General features: G+C 32.0%; 1 protein-coding gene across 5 annotated transcripts; it reads right to left on the bottom strand.

Annotated features, from left to right (window-relative positions):
* Positions 1-123: 123 nt before the first annotated feature.
* LOC136416255 (probable tyrosyl-DNA phosphodiesterase) lies at positions 124-12672 on the bottom strand. 5 transcript variants are annotated; one of them, XM_066401348.1, is made up of 8 exons: positions 12478-12672; positions 10435-10489; positions 10113-10229; positions 7571-7666; positions 6344-6592; positions 5100-5254; positions 3646-3868; positions 124-2802 (listed from the first exon to the last, which is right to left on the bottom strand). In XM_066401348.1, the coding sequence occupies exons 1-8, from the start codon at positions 12593-12595 to the stop codon at positions 2589-2591; spliced, it is 1227 nt and encodes a 408-aa protein (XP_066257445.1). In that variant the 5' UTR covers positions 12596-12672; the 3' UTR covers positions 124-2588. The 5 variants fall into 5 exon arrangements, with proteins under 5 accessions (XP_066257445.1, XP_066257444.1, XP_066257446.1 ...); XM_066401347.1 differs by having other exon boundaries at positions 10435-10537; XM_066401349.1 differs by lacking the exon at positions 12478-12672 and adding an exon at positions 10845-10868 and having other exon boundaries at positions 10435-10537.
* Positions 12673-19449: the final 6777 nt, after the last annotated feature.

Here is a 19449-nt window from a genome sequence, read left to right on the forward strand (position 1 = left end):
GTTCTTCGAATAAAAGTATTCTAACCCTGATCAAATTTACGATGTCTGCGTATGAAGCTTAACCATAGGGATCTCGGTAACCATAAAAGATGCGAAAAACAACTGAAATTTTTGTAACAAGTTTTTATTTTTTCCTTAGCTTATTAGGCGAAACAATTAACAATGATTGACACTTTTTCGCCGCAACTTTGTTTTTTCTACAACATCGTGACATATTTGAAACCCGACGTTTCGATTTTCCACAACCATCATCAACTTTGTTTTTCTCTTATGTGCGCCAGCTTGGATTTTCCTATTCTTAAATTCAGTTTTTTCTGACTTTAGTTAAAGTCCAGTTTTACGGTTTAATGGAAATATCAAAAATCCCGTTTTTATACTTTCGTGCGTTTGTTTAATGAAGACTTTTAATGTTTTATGAAGCATTTCGACTAAATATCGTTTAACATCACCTACAATTATAAAATTAGTATAAATTTATTAACAAAATGCTCTTTTTAAATGAAAAAAAAAACGTGGCATGCTGGAAACTTAATGCTCTTCGCATCAAAATATACAAGTTACTTTGGAAACATATCTACAGTGATATCCAGAAATACAATAACCATCTATCCAAGAAAGAAGAAAGTTGTTGATCGTTGTTGAAAATTGAGACGTCGAATTTCAAATATGATATTGTTATGTTGTAGAAGAAAAATGTTACAATTATAATATTTTTACACCCATATTTTACCCATATTTAATCTATATTTTACCCATATTTTATTATATACAGGGTGTCCCAGATAAGGATGAACAGCATGGGGATCTCGGAAACGGTAATAGATACAAAATGGTTTAAATTGGGAAAAAGTTAGGCAATTTAAAGCAAATTAATAATCTGTTTTTATATCGACGAAATTCCGAATGGTTACGAAGATATCCGGAAAAAAACGAATTTGGCGGTTTTCGTTTTTTGCAAATAACTCTTATACGGTTATAGTTAGAGGAATAAAAGTTTTACATTATTAAAGCACTTTTTTGAGAACTGTTTAGCAGTGTTGCCAGTTTTCTTGTTACATCCTTACTTTCAGAGAAAAATGAGTAAACTTTTGATTTTCATATGGGCGTGATATCAATTATTTATATTTTCAAAATCATCATAAAATTCCGTTTTCAGCCATGCATTACATTTAATATTTTTCTCAGAAACTCTATGAGTTATAGCCATTAAAGCATTTTTTGATAAGTAGGCCATGATTTTGACTTATAGTAATGGTGCACATTAAATAAATGAATGCTGTGGAAACGTCAACATTATTTAAAAGTTGTAAAACCTTAAATTTGTTTGACGTGTGCATAATAATGTCTCAAAATTGCTTTTCTAATGAAGAGAAATTTGACATGTTGTCGTGTTACATATTTTGTCACAGAAATTGTGTAGATGCTGAAGATATGTATAATATTATATATATGTATAATATATAAGTCAAAATCATGGCCTACTTATCAAAAAATGCTTTAATGGCTATAACTCATAGAGTTTCTGAGAAAAATATTAAATGTAATGCATGGCTGAAAAGGGAATTTTATGACGATTTTGAAAATATAAATAATTGATATCACGCCCATATGAAAATCAAAAGTTTACTCATTTTTCTCCGAAAGTAAGGATGTAACAAGAAAACTGGCAACACTGCTAAACAGTTCTCAAAAAAGTGCTTTAATAATGTAAAACTTTTATTCCTCTAACTATAACCGTATAAGAGTTATTTGCAAAAAACGAAAACCGCCAAATTCGTTTTTTTCCGGATATCTTCGTAACCATTCGGAATTTCGTCGATATAAAAACAGATTATTAATTTGCTTTAAATTGCCCAACTTTTTCCCAATTTAAACCATTTTGTATCTATTACCGTTTCCAAGATCCCCATGCTGTTCATCCTTATCTGGGACACCCTGTATATATAATATTTTAAGCACCCATTTACCACCCCAATTTTTGTGATACGCAACCGACCGTTCATTTCAGGAAACTTGAATTCCTCATTAAAATTGAAATTAGTCAAATGAATGGAAAAACATTGTGTTTACCAGCTATTTTCTCAAACTGGTTAAAAGCGATTATAAATACTAAAGAAATGCAAGAGCTGAACAATGTACATACTATACTGTTTGTATACTCAATTGAACTAAATACTAAATTTAACACGAATTTCAAATTTCATGAAACGATCGGCTAACGTTGTACCACACAGATTGGGGAGAGGTTTACCCTAAAAAATAATCACCCTCTGGATTATCGGTATAATTTAAAAACTGTAATTAAGTACGCTTTAAAGCTAGGTATATGCTCAAAATTGAACTTCACAAGTGAAGTCACAAAGTGTGTGAAGCCACAAAATTGATGAAAAAATACTTTTTTGTCTTCTGACGTTTTGATGTTGATACTGTACCTACATATACCCCCAAAACTTGGCCTGAAACTTGTGCAGGAAACTGTACTTAATTATTATTGCGATTAGCAGGCTCATCATCTTGACTATAGGGGCTCAAGGGCAAATCGTACATAATTGGAAAGGTTCCCTCAGTTTGATTAATAGCGAAATATTCTAAATTAAAAAATTTCGGCAAGAACATCCTACTTCATAGGATATAGCATTGTAATCTTTTATTGTAAAGTGTCTCATTCCCCATGCACCTGGTCCCAAGTTTGCACTTGTTAATAGATAATATCCTATTTTATCAAGTTCTGGAGAAATCCTGCAATATGTTTTAATGTGTGGCATAGCTCTGGTCCTGTGTTTCTGATCAGCTTTCCAGTGGCTTAAATAGATTTATGAATAAATTAATAACAATCTTTACGAAGCAAAAGAGGAGCAATATATTAATGTATTATACACTGTGCTTCTAAAGTCCCTTCCGCCTCTTCTAACTTCTACACGAATTCATATTCAGTTTTCAAGGAAAATAAATCCTTAATCTGGATGCAGATGATAAAGTGATATGACTTAAATAAATTATTTCGTACCTGAAGATTTCAAAATCTATCAGGTTTGCCTGTCGGCAGTGGTTTCCTTACTCAGAACCTATGGTGTATCACAGCCAAAACCGCACACCTTAGAATTTCATGTTATAATGTTATTTTTCCAGTGAAATTGAAAAGTCACCAAAAAACCTTTGGAGGCAAGAATCAATGTTTATTAATTATTATTATCACAAAAGTTAAAACGATTTTATTTCTAATTAATAAAAAATGGCAGCTGATTGAACAGAAAACGAAAAAAATTCAGGTAGCAACCAAAACCATACGACCGAAAGGGTTGCCTAACTTGGAATAGTCGTGTCGTTCGGGGAAGTCCCTATTTCAGCTGTATGTGCATATACTTATTATTTGTCAATTTATTTGAAGCTGGGTCTCAGAAAGTTTAAGTGATTTGTAAAAGGTCGTTTGAAAAAATTAAGCAAATAACTATCGAACAGAAAAAATTTATCATTCAACACTTCCAGGAGGGAAAAAGGTGAAGAAAAATAGAAAAAATGTTCAAAAGACAGCATTCTACTATTCAAGATGATGTTAAAACTTATAACCAAGAATATAGCATGAGAATGAAACACTTTACAGAAAAAGCTTTGGTGATTAAGCACGTTCATGTAGCAAATACTTACAACAAGTATTGTTTGAACCACATTGGAGGATTGTTTTCAACGTAAAATAGACCTCCAGCACCGTTTCGTCCGCAAATACCATGTTCAACATTTCTTTCACTAGGGAAGATACACTTAATGTTAAGAGAGCCACGTGATGTCTGTCCTTCTGGTTCGTTTTGAGAAGTCATACTCCTAAGGAAACAACTTTCCATCCAACCAGATAAACCTGTCCCTATAGCCCCTTAAATATGACACAACTTGTGTTCAATTAAAAACATCCCTTAGAGATCATTCTAATATAAGTTCAAATTCATTGTTTCAAATCTTACTTCCAGTTTTTCACAATCTACTATCACGACGTCTAAAAATCTTTTTTAACTGAACGCGTCTATAAGTAATAAACTAATAATTCAAACATGCGCTATGAGCATTGTAATGTAATGTATTTCTCTATTTTTTCTTCAAACGAGCCATAGCCAAAATTACCTATCAAGAGCTGTGGCAGGAACGTTTAATTAAATAGATTTAAGAAGCAGATCGGTAACGAAATTGCAGATCGATCGTTTTCTTTCCTGGTCGAATCGGAAAACCTTTTCCAGACTTCCAATTCTGAGTTTTTCGCCGTGTTTGGTTCTTCAGCAGCACCTTAATCTTAACCTTAAAGTTTTTAATCGTATTGGAAATTTCTTAATGCCGTTATCGCAGAAAGAAGCGAGGCATGTTTGCATCTAATTACGCATGAAGCCCTCGACAAGTGCATCGTTGTCGAATTTTTTTCCTCTCAGTGCCTCTTTCAACGGACCAAACATCTGATAATCACTCGAGGATAAATCCGGAATGTAGAGAGGGTGTTCCAACGTTGGCCAGTGAATTTAACAATCTTTTTTCTATTTTTATACTTTTCATGCCTGTATTCTTTCGTATCTATAACGGTTTCTAGCGATTTGAGAAAGTAGCAGGCAATGAATGATATTATTTTCGTATTTACTTAACCCAAGTTTATGCCTTTAAAATGTAGGTTTCCAAGTATTTTAGCGTAATAATCCGAACAAATAATTTGAAATCTATTCTAAATACGAGAAAACTGCAAAACATAGTTAACAGCTAGTAATACTGTGTAAACATTTTGGATGGTAAAATGGGGTCTGATCACCGAATCGTACTAACCATTTGTTTGTAAAAGTTGATTGTATAGATTACAAAGATTGTTTAAAATTTTAATTAAAATCCAAAAAATTGGAGTAAAATCTTAAAAATTTCTAACATTTCTGACCCTATATTTCTATATACTATAACTTATTTATTATTATTATTATATTAGTATTATTTCATAGTATTATTTTTCGATGTAGAAAAAGTGTTAAAAGTTTCGTCTTTGCCATATCGGATATTCCGGATACTTTATACACATATTTAACATTGCGTGTTCTTATAGGGATGTATTTAAATTTAGTACTTGAAGTTTCACTTACCAACACTCGAAGTTTGAGTTATTATTTCCCAAGGAACACCATTTTCCGATGAGGGAATATTACAATGCTGGCTCAGCATTTTCTCCATTCCTCCTAAATGGGTCCCGTTTGAGTACCTTTCATGCTGTCCAAGAGCAGAATATATAAAGGCAACCCTGCAATAATATTATTACGTATTTGTTATTGCAACTTATTAAAACATTTTCAAAATTAAAAATTGTCCAATGGATTTTCGGTCTTCTTTTATGAGACCCGTTAACCTATTAACTGACCTTATCAACATAAATTGTTACACTAGCAAAATATTTTCAAAAATTAGACGTCAATGTTATTCTTGTCTTGTAGGAAAATTTACATAAAACTATGCCTTTTATTTTCTACGAGCGGGCGGTAAAGTAGCTTTACCGCACTACTTTGAGGGCAATCACCAAAACAAATTGACATGTGTCAGTGCCAACAATTTGTCTTTGAGACAAGGTCAAACGGCAATGCCCGAATGGCATGCGTGCGGTAACAGTACATTGAGACGCGAGTTTCATAAAGTCTCCTGTTGGCGCACGAAACCAATTTACAAAACAGTAAATAAAATAATGAATTAGCTATAGTGAGCCGGCCATTGACTTCCACTAGTTAAGTTAAAACATATTAAGCTATATTTGTTTAGCCTTGTAAAATTTACTGAGACCGTTTTACCTTTTAAGGTGTTATTTACTTGTCACATAATTTTACACACGTAGCGTTCTTTAAATTAATGAAAATAGATTTTGCAAAATAGTATATAAAACAATTAAATTATACCCGAAAGTGGCAATAATACAGCTGTCAATTTAAAAATGAACCAAATTAAAAAAATGTTATAATTATTTTCTGCCTAATATGACGATAATTGTAAAATCATTGCTTGAAAAAAACTTTTTAATCAATTTCAACAAAGAATTTAGTTTAAAATTTAAAAACGGTATGAAAACTAAAGCGTTGTTTTGAAAATATTCAAGAAAAATTACGTTTTCAGTATTGTTTCTTTTTCGGCAAATTTTTGACTTTAATGTTTTGTCGATAGTTTTGTATTTAACAGTTTTATAATTAATTTAATTAATTTTTCTTCAGTTTCCATAGAAATAACGGAGATCTTTGAGAAGGTACCAAAAATTTGAATAGATGGATAAATACTACGTGATGCAACAAAGAGTTCAGTCCTACTTGGAACACTCTGTATATTATAGATCTCGGCAACTATTACTAACCTTACTTCCGAAAAGTCTGCGTTTTCGACATACTTAATCCATGACGTCAGTTCTTCTAGTGCAGCTGGTTCTATTATTGAAGTTCTATATGACTTCAGATATTGAAGAAGGTCTGATTTAAATCCTGTGACTGACTCCCCAGGAATGTTTGCGTTATTTTCATCGTGGATTTTCGGTCTCTTTAGCGGATTTTCAGTTTCGAATTTGTTATTCATCGGAAGTTTTGGGAGCCTGGGACTAATCCACAAACTACAAAAGGTTCAAATTTAATTAAACATTAGATATGATGATTATCTTGTATTTGAATGGTATGCAAAGTGTTCTGTGAAGAATGAGCCAAAAAGGAATTTTATAATCTAGACATTAAAATAATGAGATTTAACCCAACTTGCCTTATGAAAATATTATTCGTTTAGGGTATACAAGGGGTTAAAGTTAATTTTTATATTTGAACATCTTTAAATAAATCGAGTAGTTTTAGAGATATCTTGTCCAAAATTTGTGTCTATGTTTTTTTAAAAGAACGGTAAAAAGAATATTTCATAAGATTTGAGTTTCGAAAAAGAGGGCGCTAGTTACAGCCTATAGGGTGCACATTTATGCCCTCATTTTTTTTTCAAATGCAATAATTGTAATTTTAAGCAGTATTATTGATACATCTACTATTTCTAAAGATAAAAGGTATTCATTTATTTCACTAATTCAAGCCACTTTAGAAATATGAGAAATTTAAATGTCCATAACGTGTCTAATGACATTTTATTAATACACACGTAAGTAGGCTTTGCGGAATTGTTGAAAACAATTGAAAAGATGTCATGTTGTCAATCAACTGCAAATAGAGTAAGTGTGTCGCTGGTTTAAGAGATACATCATGTTGAAAGTTTAAATTTTATTCTGAAATTTGTCAATAATTAACAAAATTTTCATACTATAAATCTGAAAATTGGTAGTTTTATGTTTTTTTGCAGTGAAAATTACGAATTTTAAGCTTATTTTGGCATTGCTCATGAAGGTATTATTTAAGTAATTTAAAATATATTTTTTTATCTGTTGAGCCATGCTTAAAACGAGTCGAAAATTTAAAAAAACGCACAATTCTACAGAGAAAATATATTCTTGTTTAGATCATCTAAATCTATCAGTTTTTAAGTTATTTGTATTTAAAAGGTTCAATGTATTTACATATATTCCTGTTTTGATACCCATTTCATTCCGGATACTTACCCTTGATTGCTCTTATTCCACTCCTTCCGGTTTAGATTTGCAGTTGAGACCACCACTCGTAACGACTCGTCATCATAAACGAATATTCCTAATTTTCTAAAAAAAATAGATAATAGTATATTATTATTTAAACGTTTTTTTTTATGAGGACCATTATTTGTGCAGGGAGATGTTGGTGTCTCAAATTGACTCAAGTCTCATGAATGAATAATAGTTATAATTTTACTTTGTTTGATTATTTTCAACAACCATCACTTTATATCAAAATTATAAGAACTGTTTCAAAATAAAAATGAAACTTTAAATTAAAAAAAAGGTTTGATACCGATTTTTTTTTTCAAAAACCAATTGAGACAGTTTCTTGAAGAAAACTTGAAATATTTTGATAGTACCGAACGCATTCCGATATCAATAACGGGAAAATCACATTGCTTTAAAGGCATATTTCCGCAATTTTCCAAATTTTTATGTTATGTTCCATATGCGACCTGCGGGACTACTTCCCGTACTGGAAAATAGCCAAAGATTTATCCATTCCAATATAATTTTCAATTCCTTGCGTCTGAAGCAGCGGACCTTTTTCCTAACGAAGGAAGCCGTGCAAGACCAAAAATTCGCCAAATTTGGAAATTTTTCATAATTTCGCTATTTGAACGATTTCAACACTACAGTAATATGAAGCTCCCGATGTGTCATGATTATCTGAAATTCATCGCGATTAATCGTTATTTATCATTTGTTTCGTTCCACAATCGAATTAAGTTGACTTTTTCAAACTTTCCTACAACATTGCTCCAGTGTTCCTGATCTGTTCGGCTTCGTACAACTTCTTGAGAAACCTCAAAATTTCTGTTTCACATGAACCCCTGCGATATTTCGCAAATCATACAGGAAAGAAATTACGCCCCATCGAGTGGTAAAATGGCGACTATTTTCGGCCAATTTCTATGACCATGCTCAAACAAGAGGAAATTATAACCAACTGTAATAACGATGGTTAACAACTGAGTCATTTTTGATTCATTTAAGTAACATTATAGTAAAAATAGCCCCAAGCAATCTCCTAGCGAAACAGATGTATGCGTAGTACAGTCAGTGGATGATCAATACATACAGTACATTGGACAGAGGTTTTGTCTAGTAGGCGGAGCACTTTTATAACCGTTGCACCAATCAGGAGCGTTGCTTCTCACGCAAATATCATTGTTTTGCCGGGCTACATTGCATGGCTAGCTGAGTTTTAAAGCTATTGGACGTAGTATTATACAGGGTGTTAATTTGAAAAATATATAAATTATATGTATATTTTTATAAACATAAGTCCGGTAATGGTTTGTTTTCAAGATACAACGTGTTAATTTTTTTTTTCGTTACATATTAAAAAAAATCCTAAATAAGAAGACACAAACTATTGTAATATGATGTTAAAACTTGATGGCAATTTTTAATCTAGTACAAAGAAATCTTTTAAGCTAGAAATTGTTTATCCCCTTTTACTAGTAGCTTTCACAGCGGTAAAGCCAGAAATTTAAGAAAAATCAAATAATAAAAATATTATTAAAACTACACTTAAACAAATAAATAATACAATGCTATAAATAGCAATAATAACTATAAATAACACTGCCAAATTTCAACAAAATTGACTAAAGGATTGTTAAGATTTTTATGAAAAAACATTAAAAAAAATTGACACCCTATGCTAAACACTCAGGCACTTAGCCATGAATACAGAATAATTCATAATTCTATTAATATTTAAGATGAATATGACATTATTTTATACTAAAATGAAGAAAATTTTCGTCCTCCGTTATAAAGAATAAGTAATCCTATTTGAAAAAATCAAGAAAATTGCAGGCGAAAAGGTGAAAATTAAAGTTGTTATTGTAAACAACCTGTATGTAGTTTTGGCTAAATGAATATTCGTGCCTATTAAGGTGATCTTACTTGAAAAGTCCTAAGTTTTACAGTCCTAAAATTATCAAAACATAACTTAAGCTAACTGCGATATTAATTTTTTATGAGGCGCAGTAAATGTTTAAAATTTCTTTTAAAACGTCATTGCTTCGACTCATTACATCCCAGGGTAAAAAAAAATCTAAAAACTAATACAGGCTTAAAAGAGGATTTAATCACGTGAAAAAAAATGTAAGTGGTCTCATTAAAAAAAAGTGATACTTTATAACGCCTTGCTTTTTTGGGACACCCTGCAGAGTTGTTAATAATTTTTAAATTAAGCCTCATATTCATCTCAATAATTGTTTTTTTTATGAAATCGCGAATAAACTAATAGGAGTTCAAGGGGCTGTATAAAATGGACGCCCTGTCAAAAAAAATTTAGAGAATGTCCCATTTAAATTTAAAATTTGCTATAATTTTCTCTTTATCTAAAAAAACCATAAAATTGCGTGATACTTGCATTAATGCAACCTAAACTACACTTAACTCATCAATTTTATCGTAATCGACGCAAACGACTTTGGCTACTGTGACAAGTTCGCATTAAGTAAGTATGGCATAAGTACGGCTAATTACTTACGAATGATGTTTATGAAATTCAGTTGTGGTTGGGATTTGTAACAATTTTACGTCAGGATATCTTGCCTCATTCAATTGTGACCTTATTTTCTGTGTCAGAATAGTTATTTGAGGGAACCTAGAACAAAAATTAATTAAGGTGTGTCCGTCATATTCCAATTCCTAAGCACAACCCCAGCCATTTTGGCTTGTGAAATGAAACTCTGCATTGAACCTTCTTACTCCATATTTCGCGTTTGTCCGGGGAAGCCTTTAAACCAATTGTATCATGCAATATATCATACCATGTTTGAAAATAAAACCTATTTGTCGTCTATACTTACGATAAGCCCATTTGCTCGTATTGAGAAGTAAGCCATTCCACGTCTACCACGTAAGCTGTTAAAAAGGAACATTTTACGACCCCCAAGCTTGGGCAAAGAAGATCTACAATCCAATATTTAGACTTATTACAATCTTTTTGTACCATACATAGCAAATATATCAGACTAAGTTAAATGATTAGGAAATGAATTCAATGCTTAAGCAACAAAGTTGATGATGGCTGTAGAGAATAGAAACCTCGGATTTCAAATATGGTAATCATTTTCAGTTACCTCGTCCGATAAGCTAAAAAAGGAAAATGTTTTTACAAAAGTTCAGTTTTCTTAATGTTCTGGAGGTCATTGGAATTTTCGAAATTTTGAAACGGTATATTCTTGAATTTAAAATTGTTTGTCTCAATTTAACCTACCTCATATCTTTTATGATTTATTGGGAAGAACACAAAGCGAATGGGTTTTACATACTAAGCTATAGTGCAATAATTATTGATTCTTATTTGGTTATCTCTCGTTTTTCCCAAATGAGTACTTTCCTATCGTCGCTGATAGTGCAAAACGTGGCATATAAAATATTTTTACCGATTTAGCCGCACCTTGGTCTCATCTAACGTATTTATTGTATGCTAAAGTAATCTCTCACTAACAAGTATTTTTAAGTACTGCAATAAAGGCGATAGTAACTAAAATAAAATAACAAATAAAATTTAAATGAATGATCAGCAACTACATATCTGCATATAGGAATTAGATAATTTACTTTCTTTTTAACATATTTGTTTTTTTCCATTATTTTGTTGTTAATTATATTGTAAAGCATATGTTGTAGGCATCATAAAATCATGTTCCAAAATAAAATGTCAAACAAATTTTCTTGTTAAAGCACGCATAAATTAACTACCAGATACAAATAACATAAGTTAAACATTAATATCTTTTTTAGTATTTTATTTCTAATTAGTTTTGCTGCCTCACCCCTCATTTCGTACTTTACGTGCTATTTTTCAATGTACTTTTGTGCTCGTCATATTCTCCCACTGTCGTTATTTGTTGTTCATACAGGGAAAACAAATACCTATTAATTTACACGACACAGTCTGATTTTTTATACAGAGTGTCAATTTAGAAACTTCCCACCTTTTTTATCTCGAAACGGAATAGATATTTAACAAATTGCGGCAACACGTCGATTTTGTTATCAAGAGGGAACAATTTTTATGTAGAATTTACTGCGCTTCTTTAATTCCTTTACCTCTTAGAGTCACCCTCTCAAATAACTTTAATGGTAGAAAAGGACCAAGAGAATGGCCTGCAAGATCACCAGACTTAACGCCGTTAGATTATTTTTTATAAAGACATATACGTAAAGTTGGTTGTGTACAAAACCCAGCCGGATATATTGACGATTTAAAAAGAAGAATCACAGTGGAAAGCAGGGCCATTCCAGAAGCGGTATTTGAAAATGTTAGAGGAGGGTTTCAAAATAAGCTTTACTATTGTTTGACAAATAATGAAGGTCATTTCGAACATCTAATAAATTAAAAGTGTTAAAAATAGGAATTCCAACTTTAAATATATTTTTTTAAAGACCAATAACGAGAAAAATTATTTGTTTTATAATTTAAAACGGCTATACACAAATTTATTACAACAATTTCCTAATCGTAAGGCATGTTTGAATAAAAAAATCCAACTTAATAGTCCAACAGTCAAATATAACAAATGAGGTACCAAAATGTAGAGAATGAAAAGTCCTTTAAAATGATGTATCACTTTTCACTTATCATCCTTTACCATTTAGGATATTTGAAAGATTGGCTCTGGGGGATAGAGGGTTGAAAGAGGCGCAGTGAATTCTATAAAAAAATCGTTCCTTCTCGATAACAAAATCGACGGGTTCCGGTGATTTTTAAAAAACTTATCCTACTTCGAAATAATAGGGGTGTGAAGTTTACAAATTGATACCCTGTATAAGTTCGTACGGCATAAACATGTTAAATAGTAATGAAATAGTAAAAGCTCCACATTTTGAATAATACCCCCTACCTTTGAATCTTATGGCATTGACCTGGTTAACAGTTTCAGGAATTTTTTCAATGATATTAAAGAACAGATTGTACGGTTTGGTTTTTTCAAATTTTTCAAGTGTTGTTATTGCAGCCATCCTGAATACGGCTTAGAACTTCCAAAAAGTTCACAAAATTAATAAAGAAATAAAAGTGAAAATATAATATAGTGATTAAACTTAGCACTACACGAATATATAAAATGTATACTTACTTATATACTGTTTCTATATACGAAAAAGTCGAGATAATGATTATTTCTAATATTATTAAACGATAAATTCATCACTTGATAAATTATTACAAAGATTAAATAGAATGCAACATAAAAATGAGATATCACGCTAATTACTAATATACAGGGTGTCCCAGATAAGGATGAACAGCATGGGGATCTTGGAAACGGTAATAGATACAAAATGGTTTAAATTGGGAAAAAGTTGGGCAATTTAAAGCAAATTAATAATCTGTTTTTATATCGACGAAATTCCGAATGGTTACGAAGATATCCGGAAAAAAACGAATTTGGCGGTTTTCGTTTTTTGCAAATAACTCTTATACGGTTATAGTTAGAGGAATAAAAGTTTTACATTATTAAAGCACTTTTTTGAGAACTGTTTAGCAGTGTTGCCAGTTTTCTTGTTACATCCTTACTTTCGGAGAAAAATGAGTAAACTTTTGATTTTCATATGGGCGTGATATCAATTATTTATATTTTCAAAATCGTCATAAAATTCCCTTTTCAGCCATGCATTACATTTAATATTTTTCTCAGAAACTCTATGAGTTATAGCCATTAAAGCATTTTTTGATAAGCATACCTATGCCTGGAAAATAATGGTGGTTTATTTGAACATTTGTTATAATTTGAGATTTTGATTCGATCCAAGTTTAGCCGCATTGTTGTTATTAAATACATAATTTGAAACAATTATTTTTTTAATTTTAGGGTGATACCAGTAATATATTTATACTTTTAAATAATGTTGACGTTTCCACAGCATTCATTTATTTAATGTGCACCATTACTATAAGTCAAAATCATGGCCTACTTATCAAAAAATGCTTTAATGGCTATAACTCATAGAGTTTCTGAGAAAAATATTAAATGTAATGCATGGCTGAAAAGGGAATTTTATGACGATTTTGAAAATATAAATAATTGATATCACGCCCATATGAAAATCAAAAGTTTACTCATTTTTCTCCGAAAGTAAGGATGTAACAAGAAAACTGGCAACACTGCTAAACAGTTCTCAAAAAAGTGCTTTAATAATGTAAAACTTTTATTCCTCTAACTATAACCGTATAAGAGTTATTTGCAAAAAACGAAAACCGCCAAATTCGTTTTTTTCCGGATATCTTCGTAACCATTCGGAATTTCGTCGATATAAAAACAGATTATTAATTTGCTTTAAATTGCCTAACTTTTTCCCAATTTAAACCATTTTGTATCTATTACCGTTTCCGAGATCCCCATGCTGTTCATCCTTATCTGGGACACCCTGTATAATAATAGAAATTACGTTTCAAATAAATTTTATTATGCAAGAATAATCTCTCACACACTAGTAAAGGTTGTTGGAGTTGTGAAATTGCACACTATTTTTTGTTAAAATTAACTAAGAATAAAATTCACCCTGTACTAAGGGCTCGGACGAACACCCTTGTTAAAGCTTCGGTGACAAATCTGTTCAGAACCCGGGAAAGAATTGTTATAAAAATAAAAATTAACAAAATTAGAAGAATTTATTTGCATAGAATAAACCTAATTTTCGCATTAAAAAAAAAAGAATTACAATTGTCAGAAATTTAAAGTGCAGCTTCCAGACACGTAGCAGCATCAAAGGGTGGTTTAGATTTTTACAATGTATTATATTTAGGACATTCTAATCAGATTATTTCTTGCTTTCTCTATGGCCATTAGAAGAACAGTGTACATAACTCTCAAGGAAGTTCCTTAACACGCTTGCGTGAAAGTTGCCTCGTCGACGGCTCGTGCGTAACTTTCTTACCTCGTTACGTAATGCACTATTAATGTGCTGATGCTATACTTGTGGAAGAATCGCATATCAAACACGTTTTTATTTATATCCAGGTTAGTTCCATATCGAACACGCATATTTTTAAACAAATACCTTCAGTACAGCAACCTAATAGATGTGTGAATACTTTTTTGATCTGCTCTCTACCGTTTTTAGTATCATATAGATCGCATGTCGTATTTTCTATGTAATATGCTTTCTTGAACTTTATTAAACATAACTGCTCGTATGTATGAAACATGAAGATATTGTAGAGGCTATGCGGTCCGATACCTTACAAAAACAGAGTGGAAGTAAAATGGATTACTATGGGGCACAGATTACTATAGGGCACAGCTAATCAGCCATTTATGCCTGCCTTCTTCTCAAATGAGCACGAGCCCTCAGCCCCTCAATATGACATCGATCCCTGCCAGGTCTTTGTCGGGCTGCCTTTACAACCCCCCACAGTGCCATGTTACCAAACACACGTTTAAATATCTTTAACAGCAGATCACTTTCAAATTATGCCGGCGGTTTCAGGCAAATGGTTCGGCTTACGCAAGCCAAATTACAAAAGAGCAAGTATTAAGGACTTAGCAGTTACTATGATAGCCTTTTGGATGCCGACTATTTTACTTCATTTTTCCGTTCACCGGTTGAAATTCCTCGACAATGGAAGTGGAAAGAGTCGGTACTTTTGATACCTGTGGGAATACTTAACGGTCGCTTATTAAAGGAAAAACTCAAGTGGGCGTTGAAAGATCAGAAGTATGTCTTGAATAAGTTCATCTTTCATCTAGGGTCGCTTTCAGATGTTTGATGGTAGATAGTAAATGGCTTAATCAACGTCGTACGTTTACCAATTACCGTCTAGTCCGACATTCTTTTTAATGAATACGCTTGATTTGTCCTCGTATTTCATTGGAATATACAGGGTGTCCTCAACCAAACTTCAGAAGGTGGTGGTAGTGCTACTAAAAATCAAGTATCAAAAAAATCAAGTATCAAGTGCTATTAAAAATGTAAAGCAAAAAATTTCGAAAAACTCAGCCCAATTTGAGGAAATTTTATTTTTTGCGTTTTGAGGATTTGTTCTATTTTATAATTTTAATGCCCTCCTGCCTTAATGCCTTTTCCTTTGCATTGCCGCTACAAAAATTCCAATATTACCGTTGAAAAGCCACTTAAATTGTCTATTTTAAACAACCTTTGTGAGTTCACATTATTTGCACTTTGCTGACCTTTCAGAGACCTAAACGTAAAACTTTTTTATTTCTTCCTTTTTGTTAAATTTTCAACTGTCAATTGCTCTAAAAGATTCCTCATCTTATGCCATTTCACACTTCATAAAAAACTTCTGCAACCAAGCACCTTTCTATCGTGATACTGTTGGTTGAGTTTACCTTACTTTTAAAAGAGGGAAGGAGGTGCCAGTTATTGAAAACCACTTGCACAGAGAAAAACTGTATTTGCAAAAATTAAAAAATATTTTAAACAAAACACTATAAAACATAAAAATTGTTCAAAATGCCCTCCTGGTTGGCGCAAATACAGCAACACAGTGACGTTCATACTTACAGCTAGCCACGCAAACCGTTCATTAAAAAAGTTTTGATTTCCCACTCTAGTAGCCCAATCAAATTTGGTTTCAGGCCAGAACTGACCATTTTGAATACAAGTAAAATATTTTCAAAATGGCGGCACTTCCGGTTACACCGGAAGTAACTACCAACTTTGTTATTTCAAGAGAGCTGTTTGACAAATAACTAATGTCAAAGTAAAGAGCACAATGACAAATTAAAAAATCAACATTAACGTGATATTACTAATGTTGCTAGTGGAATTAAAAGCTAATTAATGGGTTCAAAAAGGTGTAACAAATGAATGAAGACGTTAGGCAGCCCGGTGGTCTAATTCCCATAATCGAATGAGCCACTTTTAATGGAACCCTCCGAATTTAAATACGTTTTATTATGTAATTGATACCATTGAGGGCTAGGACGTCCGCTGAGCGATAAGAATATAAAGGATATTGTTTAATTTTTGATTAGCTGGAAGGCTGCCGTTTGGTGTTCATTTTCCGCTTGTCAAATATGTTTTGGTAGGTAATGCTAATGCGTCTTAAAAGTATCTACACATACGAATAATGACCCTAGACTTTATAAAAATATTGACAATATTATCGTATTATTTGGCGACTTAAATCTGCATCAAGATACCTTTTTTCCATAAAAATATCTAGGAAAACACAAATTTAGTCATAAATAAATTTTATACAGGGTGATCAAAAAGTTATGCCCCTTTAAGAAGAGTTCACCTGGCGCTGACAGCGCCCTCTACAATGTGTATCGAAAATGTAAACGGAGTCTGATCTTTAAAAATCCCCCGATTCAATATTTTGCTCAAATGTAGTATTACAAACGAAGACTTTAATGTCCCGTATTTTGAAGATAGTTCACTTTTGGACTAAGAAAAATGGGTTAAATCGTTATATTTCGCCTCAGAAATCTGTGGTAGAATTTTATACATACTTTTTAAAGATACCCTGTATATTTTTTTAATCAGAAAATAAAAGTATTCAATTTTTATAAAATATACAGGGGGTTCTATTAGAAATTAACCGGTTTTGTGTCCTTTTTTGACTCTGCAATACTCATCTGTTGTGTTATATAACATTTTCTGGCGGTTTAGGACAAACCAAACAATTTTTGTATTTAATTTGTTTTCTTTTTTTTATTTAATGAAAGTAGTAGGCGCTATCTAAATATACGGACCAACCCTGTGCATAGGGGTATATTACAGAGATTGGAAATATAAAAGTGGTCATTTTCTCGTTGTGTCCAACGTCACTCGAGTCTCCCCTACTAAATTCGTCCAGGGCGTAATGTACATATTTGAAAACTGTAGAAGGTTTTCGATTTATCCCTCTACAAATACCCAAATGGGGGATTTTCCTTAAATATTGGAAAAGAAATAAAATAAAAAATTAATAAATTTTGACTATGCGTATTTTGAAAACCGTAAACTTCTGAACTGAGGCAAATGAAGGCTTCCGGCATATGTGGAAGAGTTTCTGAAGACCATTTGGGGACACTTTGTATACAATTGCTCATTAAGAAACAAACACCGCTAAAAAAGCGATTTTCTCTAATTGAAACGTATTTTTAATCTCAACGGCCTAAAGGATTGTTAAAGAGTACCGTCTACTAAGAATCATTTATAAGGTCTATTTGGTTATGGTGGAACGAAAGCAAAATAAAAGGAGTAAGGAAATGGTTGGGGCAATTTTTCGGGTTAACTTTCCGGTTTTGACCGTCAAAATGATATTTTCATGCAGAAGAATTGAAAAAAACGTATATTATTTATATATTGTAAAAAATATTGTAAAAACAACAGGGTTTTACTCCTAAAGTGCAAAAAAACACTTTTTGCACGACAAAGACGTTAATTTCGTACCGGTTTAATTTCGTCGATTCTATTAAATTTCTCTAAAAATGGCTCTAAAAATCTCGCCAATGTAAAATAATTACAGACAAATTTTAATTATTTTATATTTTGCCCAAACGCGGGCTTTTAATTTCTAAGTTTACGGTTAAGTTTTAAGTTTTATGTACTTTTACGCCCCAGAGCATAAAAGTGCCACTTTACTCCCGTACCATTGACATTGACTAGAATAAATATTTCAAAAAAATTCAAAAAAATGAAAGAGCGTTGTGAAGTCACTATTTAGCGAGGACTGTGCCCTATTTCCAGGAATGTAAGCTTAAAAAGCTATGAATTATTGTGTTTTTCATGCTAAATGCGCAGTTTTGATTAAAATTAATATTATATTAAGCGGAAAATTGTAAATACTAAGTCCTTGATTCCATTAGATAATTATTTTTTACTTCTTCTAATCATCTATTAATTGCTATTGAAAACGTATCTAAATTTATAAACTTTGATCAGAATATCTGGTTCCGATCATTTCTAAACAAACAAAATATAATGATAATAACAAGTAGGTAAGCAAATAGACCCAACCCATGACTAATTTGCCAACAATACAAAACCACTTATAGTCTTCAGATTTCTGTTTCTGATAAAACTTGTCGAGATTCACAACCCGATAACTCCCTGTCAGCTTGCGTACCTATCTATTTAAAAGATTTGGGAAATGTTTTAGGGGATGTTTCAATGTTTCCAAACAGGCTTAGTCTTGGTCGTCCTTTTGTGTTTCGATGACATGCGGCTAAAAAAGCCACTCGAATTATATTTTAACTTGAAAAGAATTAGTTTTTGATTGGGTGATTTGATAATCATCTTTGGTGAACCACATACAGGGTGATTCCTAAGCTGATACATCTTTTTAAACTGTGCATAGAAGTCATTAAAACAAACAACATTTTCAAAAAACAATTTTCAAAAAACTTAAAAATAAGAAAGTTACATCAATTTATCGCAAAATGAGTCCACGATTCTATCTAACTTAAAGAATGTGTTCAAAGTTGTCACCATCAACTTCAACACAACGCTCTCTCGACACAACCACTGTTCCTTAACGGCCCGTAATAAGGAAATCGGTTTTCCTCTGATTGTTGCTGCAGCCTGTTCTACGCGAAGAATTAATTCTTCCCATGTGTTTACAGGTGTCTTGCAAACTAAATTTTTCATAAAACCCCACAGAAAGAAATCGCAAGGGTTTAAATCTGGTGACTTTGGTGGCCAAGCAAAACGCAAAAGAGATAAAAACGTGCAAAAAATAAGAAATTCGTGTGGCAGCCAGCATTTCAAAATGTTGCTCTACAATGTCGTTGGATTGTTTTAAAATTATTGAATAACGCACTTTGTGAACCTAAATGCGAGAGGGCGCCTCTGTTGAACAGAAAATGTTTTTTAAAAAAAAGTCGTTTTGAAGGTCATTTCAAGGTTACGTAAATTTTTTA

Source organism: Euwallacea similis, chromosome 22 (assembly GCF_039881205.1).
Source record: "Euwallacea similis isolate ESF13 chromosome 22, ESF131.1, whole genome shotgun sequence".
In the NCBI taxonomy this organism is placed as follows: Eukaryota; Metazoa; Arthropoda; class Insecta; order Coleoptera; family Curculionidae; genus Euwallacea; species Euwallacea similis.

Bases quoted from the DNA above. Each gene is read 5' to 3' on its own strand.
- LOC136416255 (XM_066401347.1), bottom strand. From the start codon at position 12,595: ATGGCTGCAATAACAACACTTGAAAAATTTGAAAAAACCAAACCGTAC. The intron at 7,667-10,112 runs GTAAGTAATTAG...TATTTTTTTTAG, and splicing joins GAATTTCATAAACATCATTC to AAAATTAGGAATATTCGTTT. The intron at 5,255-6,343 runs GTTAGTAATAGT...ATATTATTGCAG, and splicing joins GCAGACTTTTCGGAAGTAAG to GGTTGCCTTTATATATTCTG.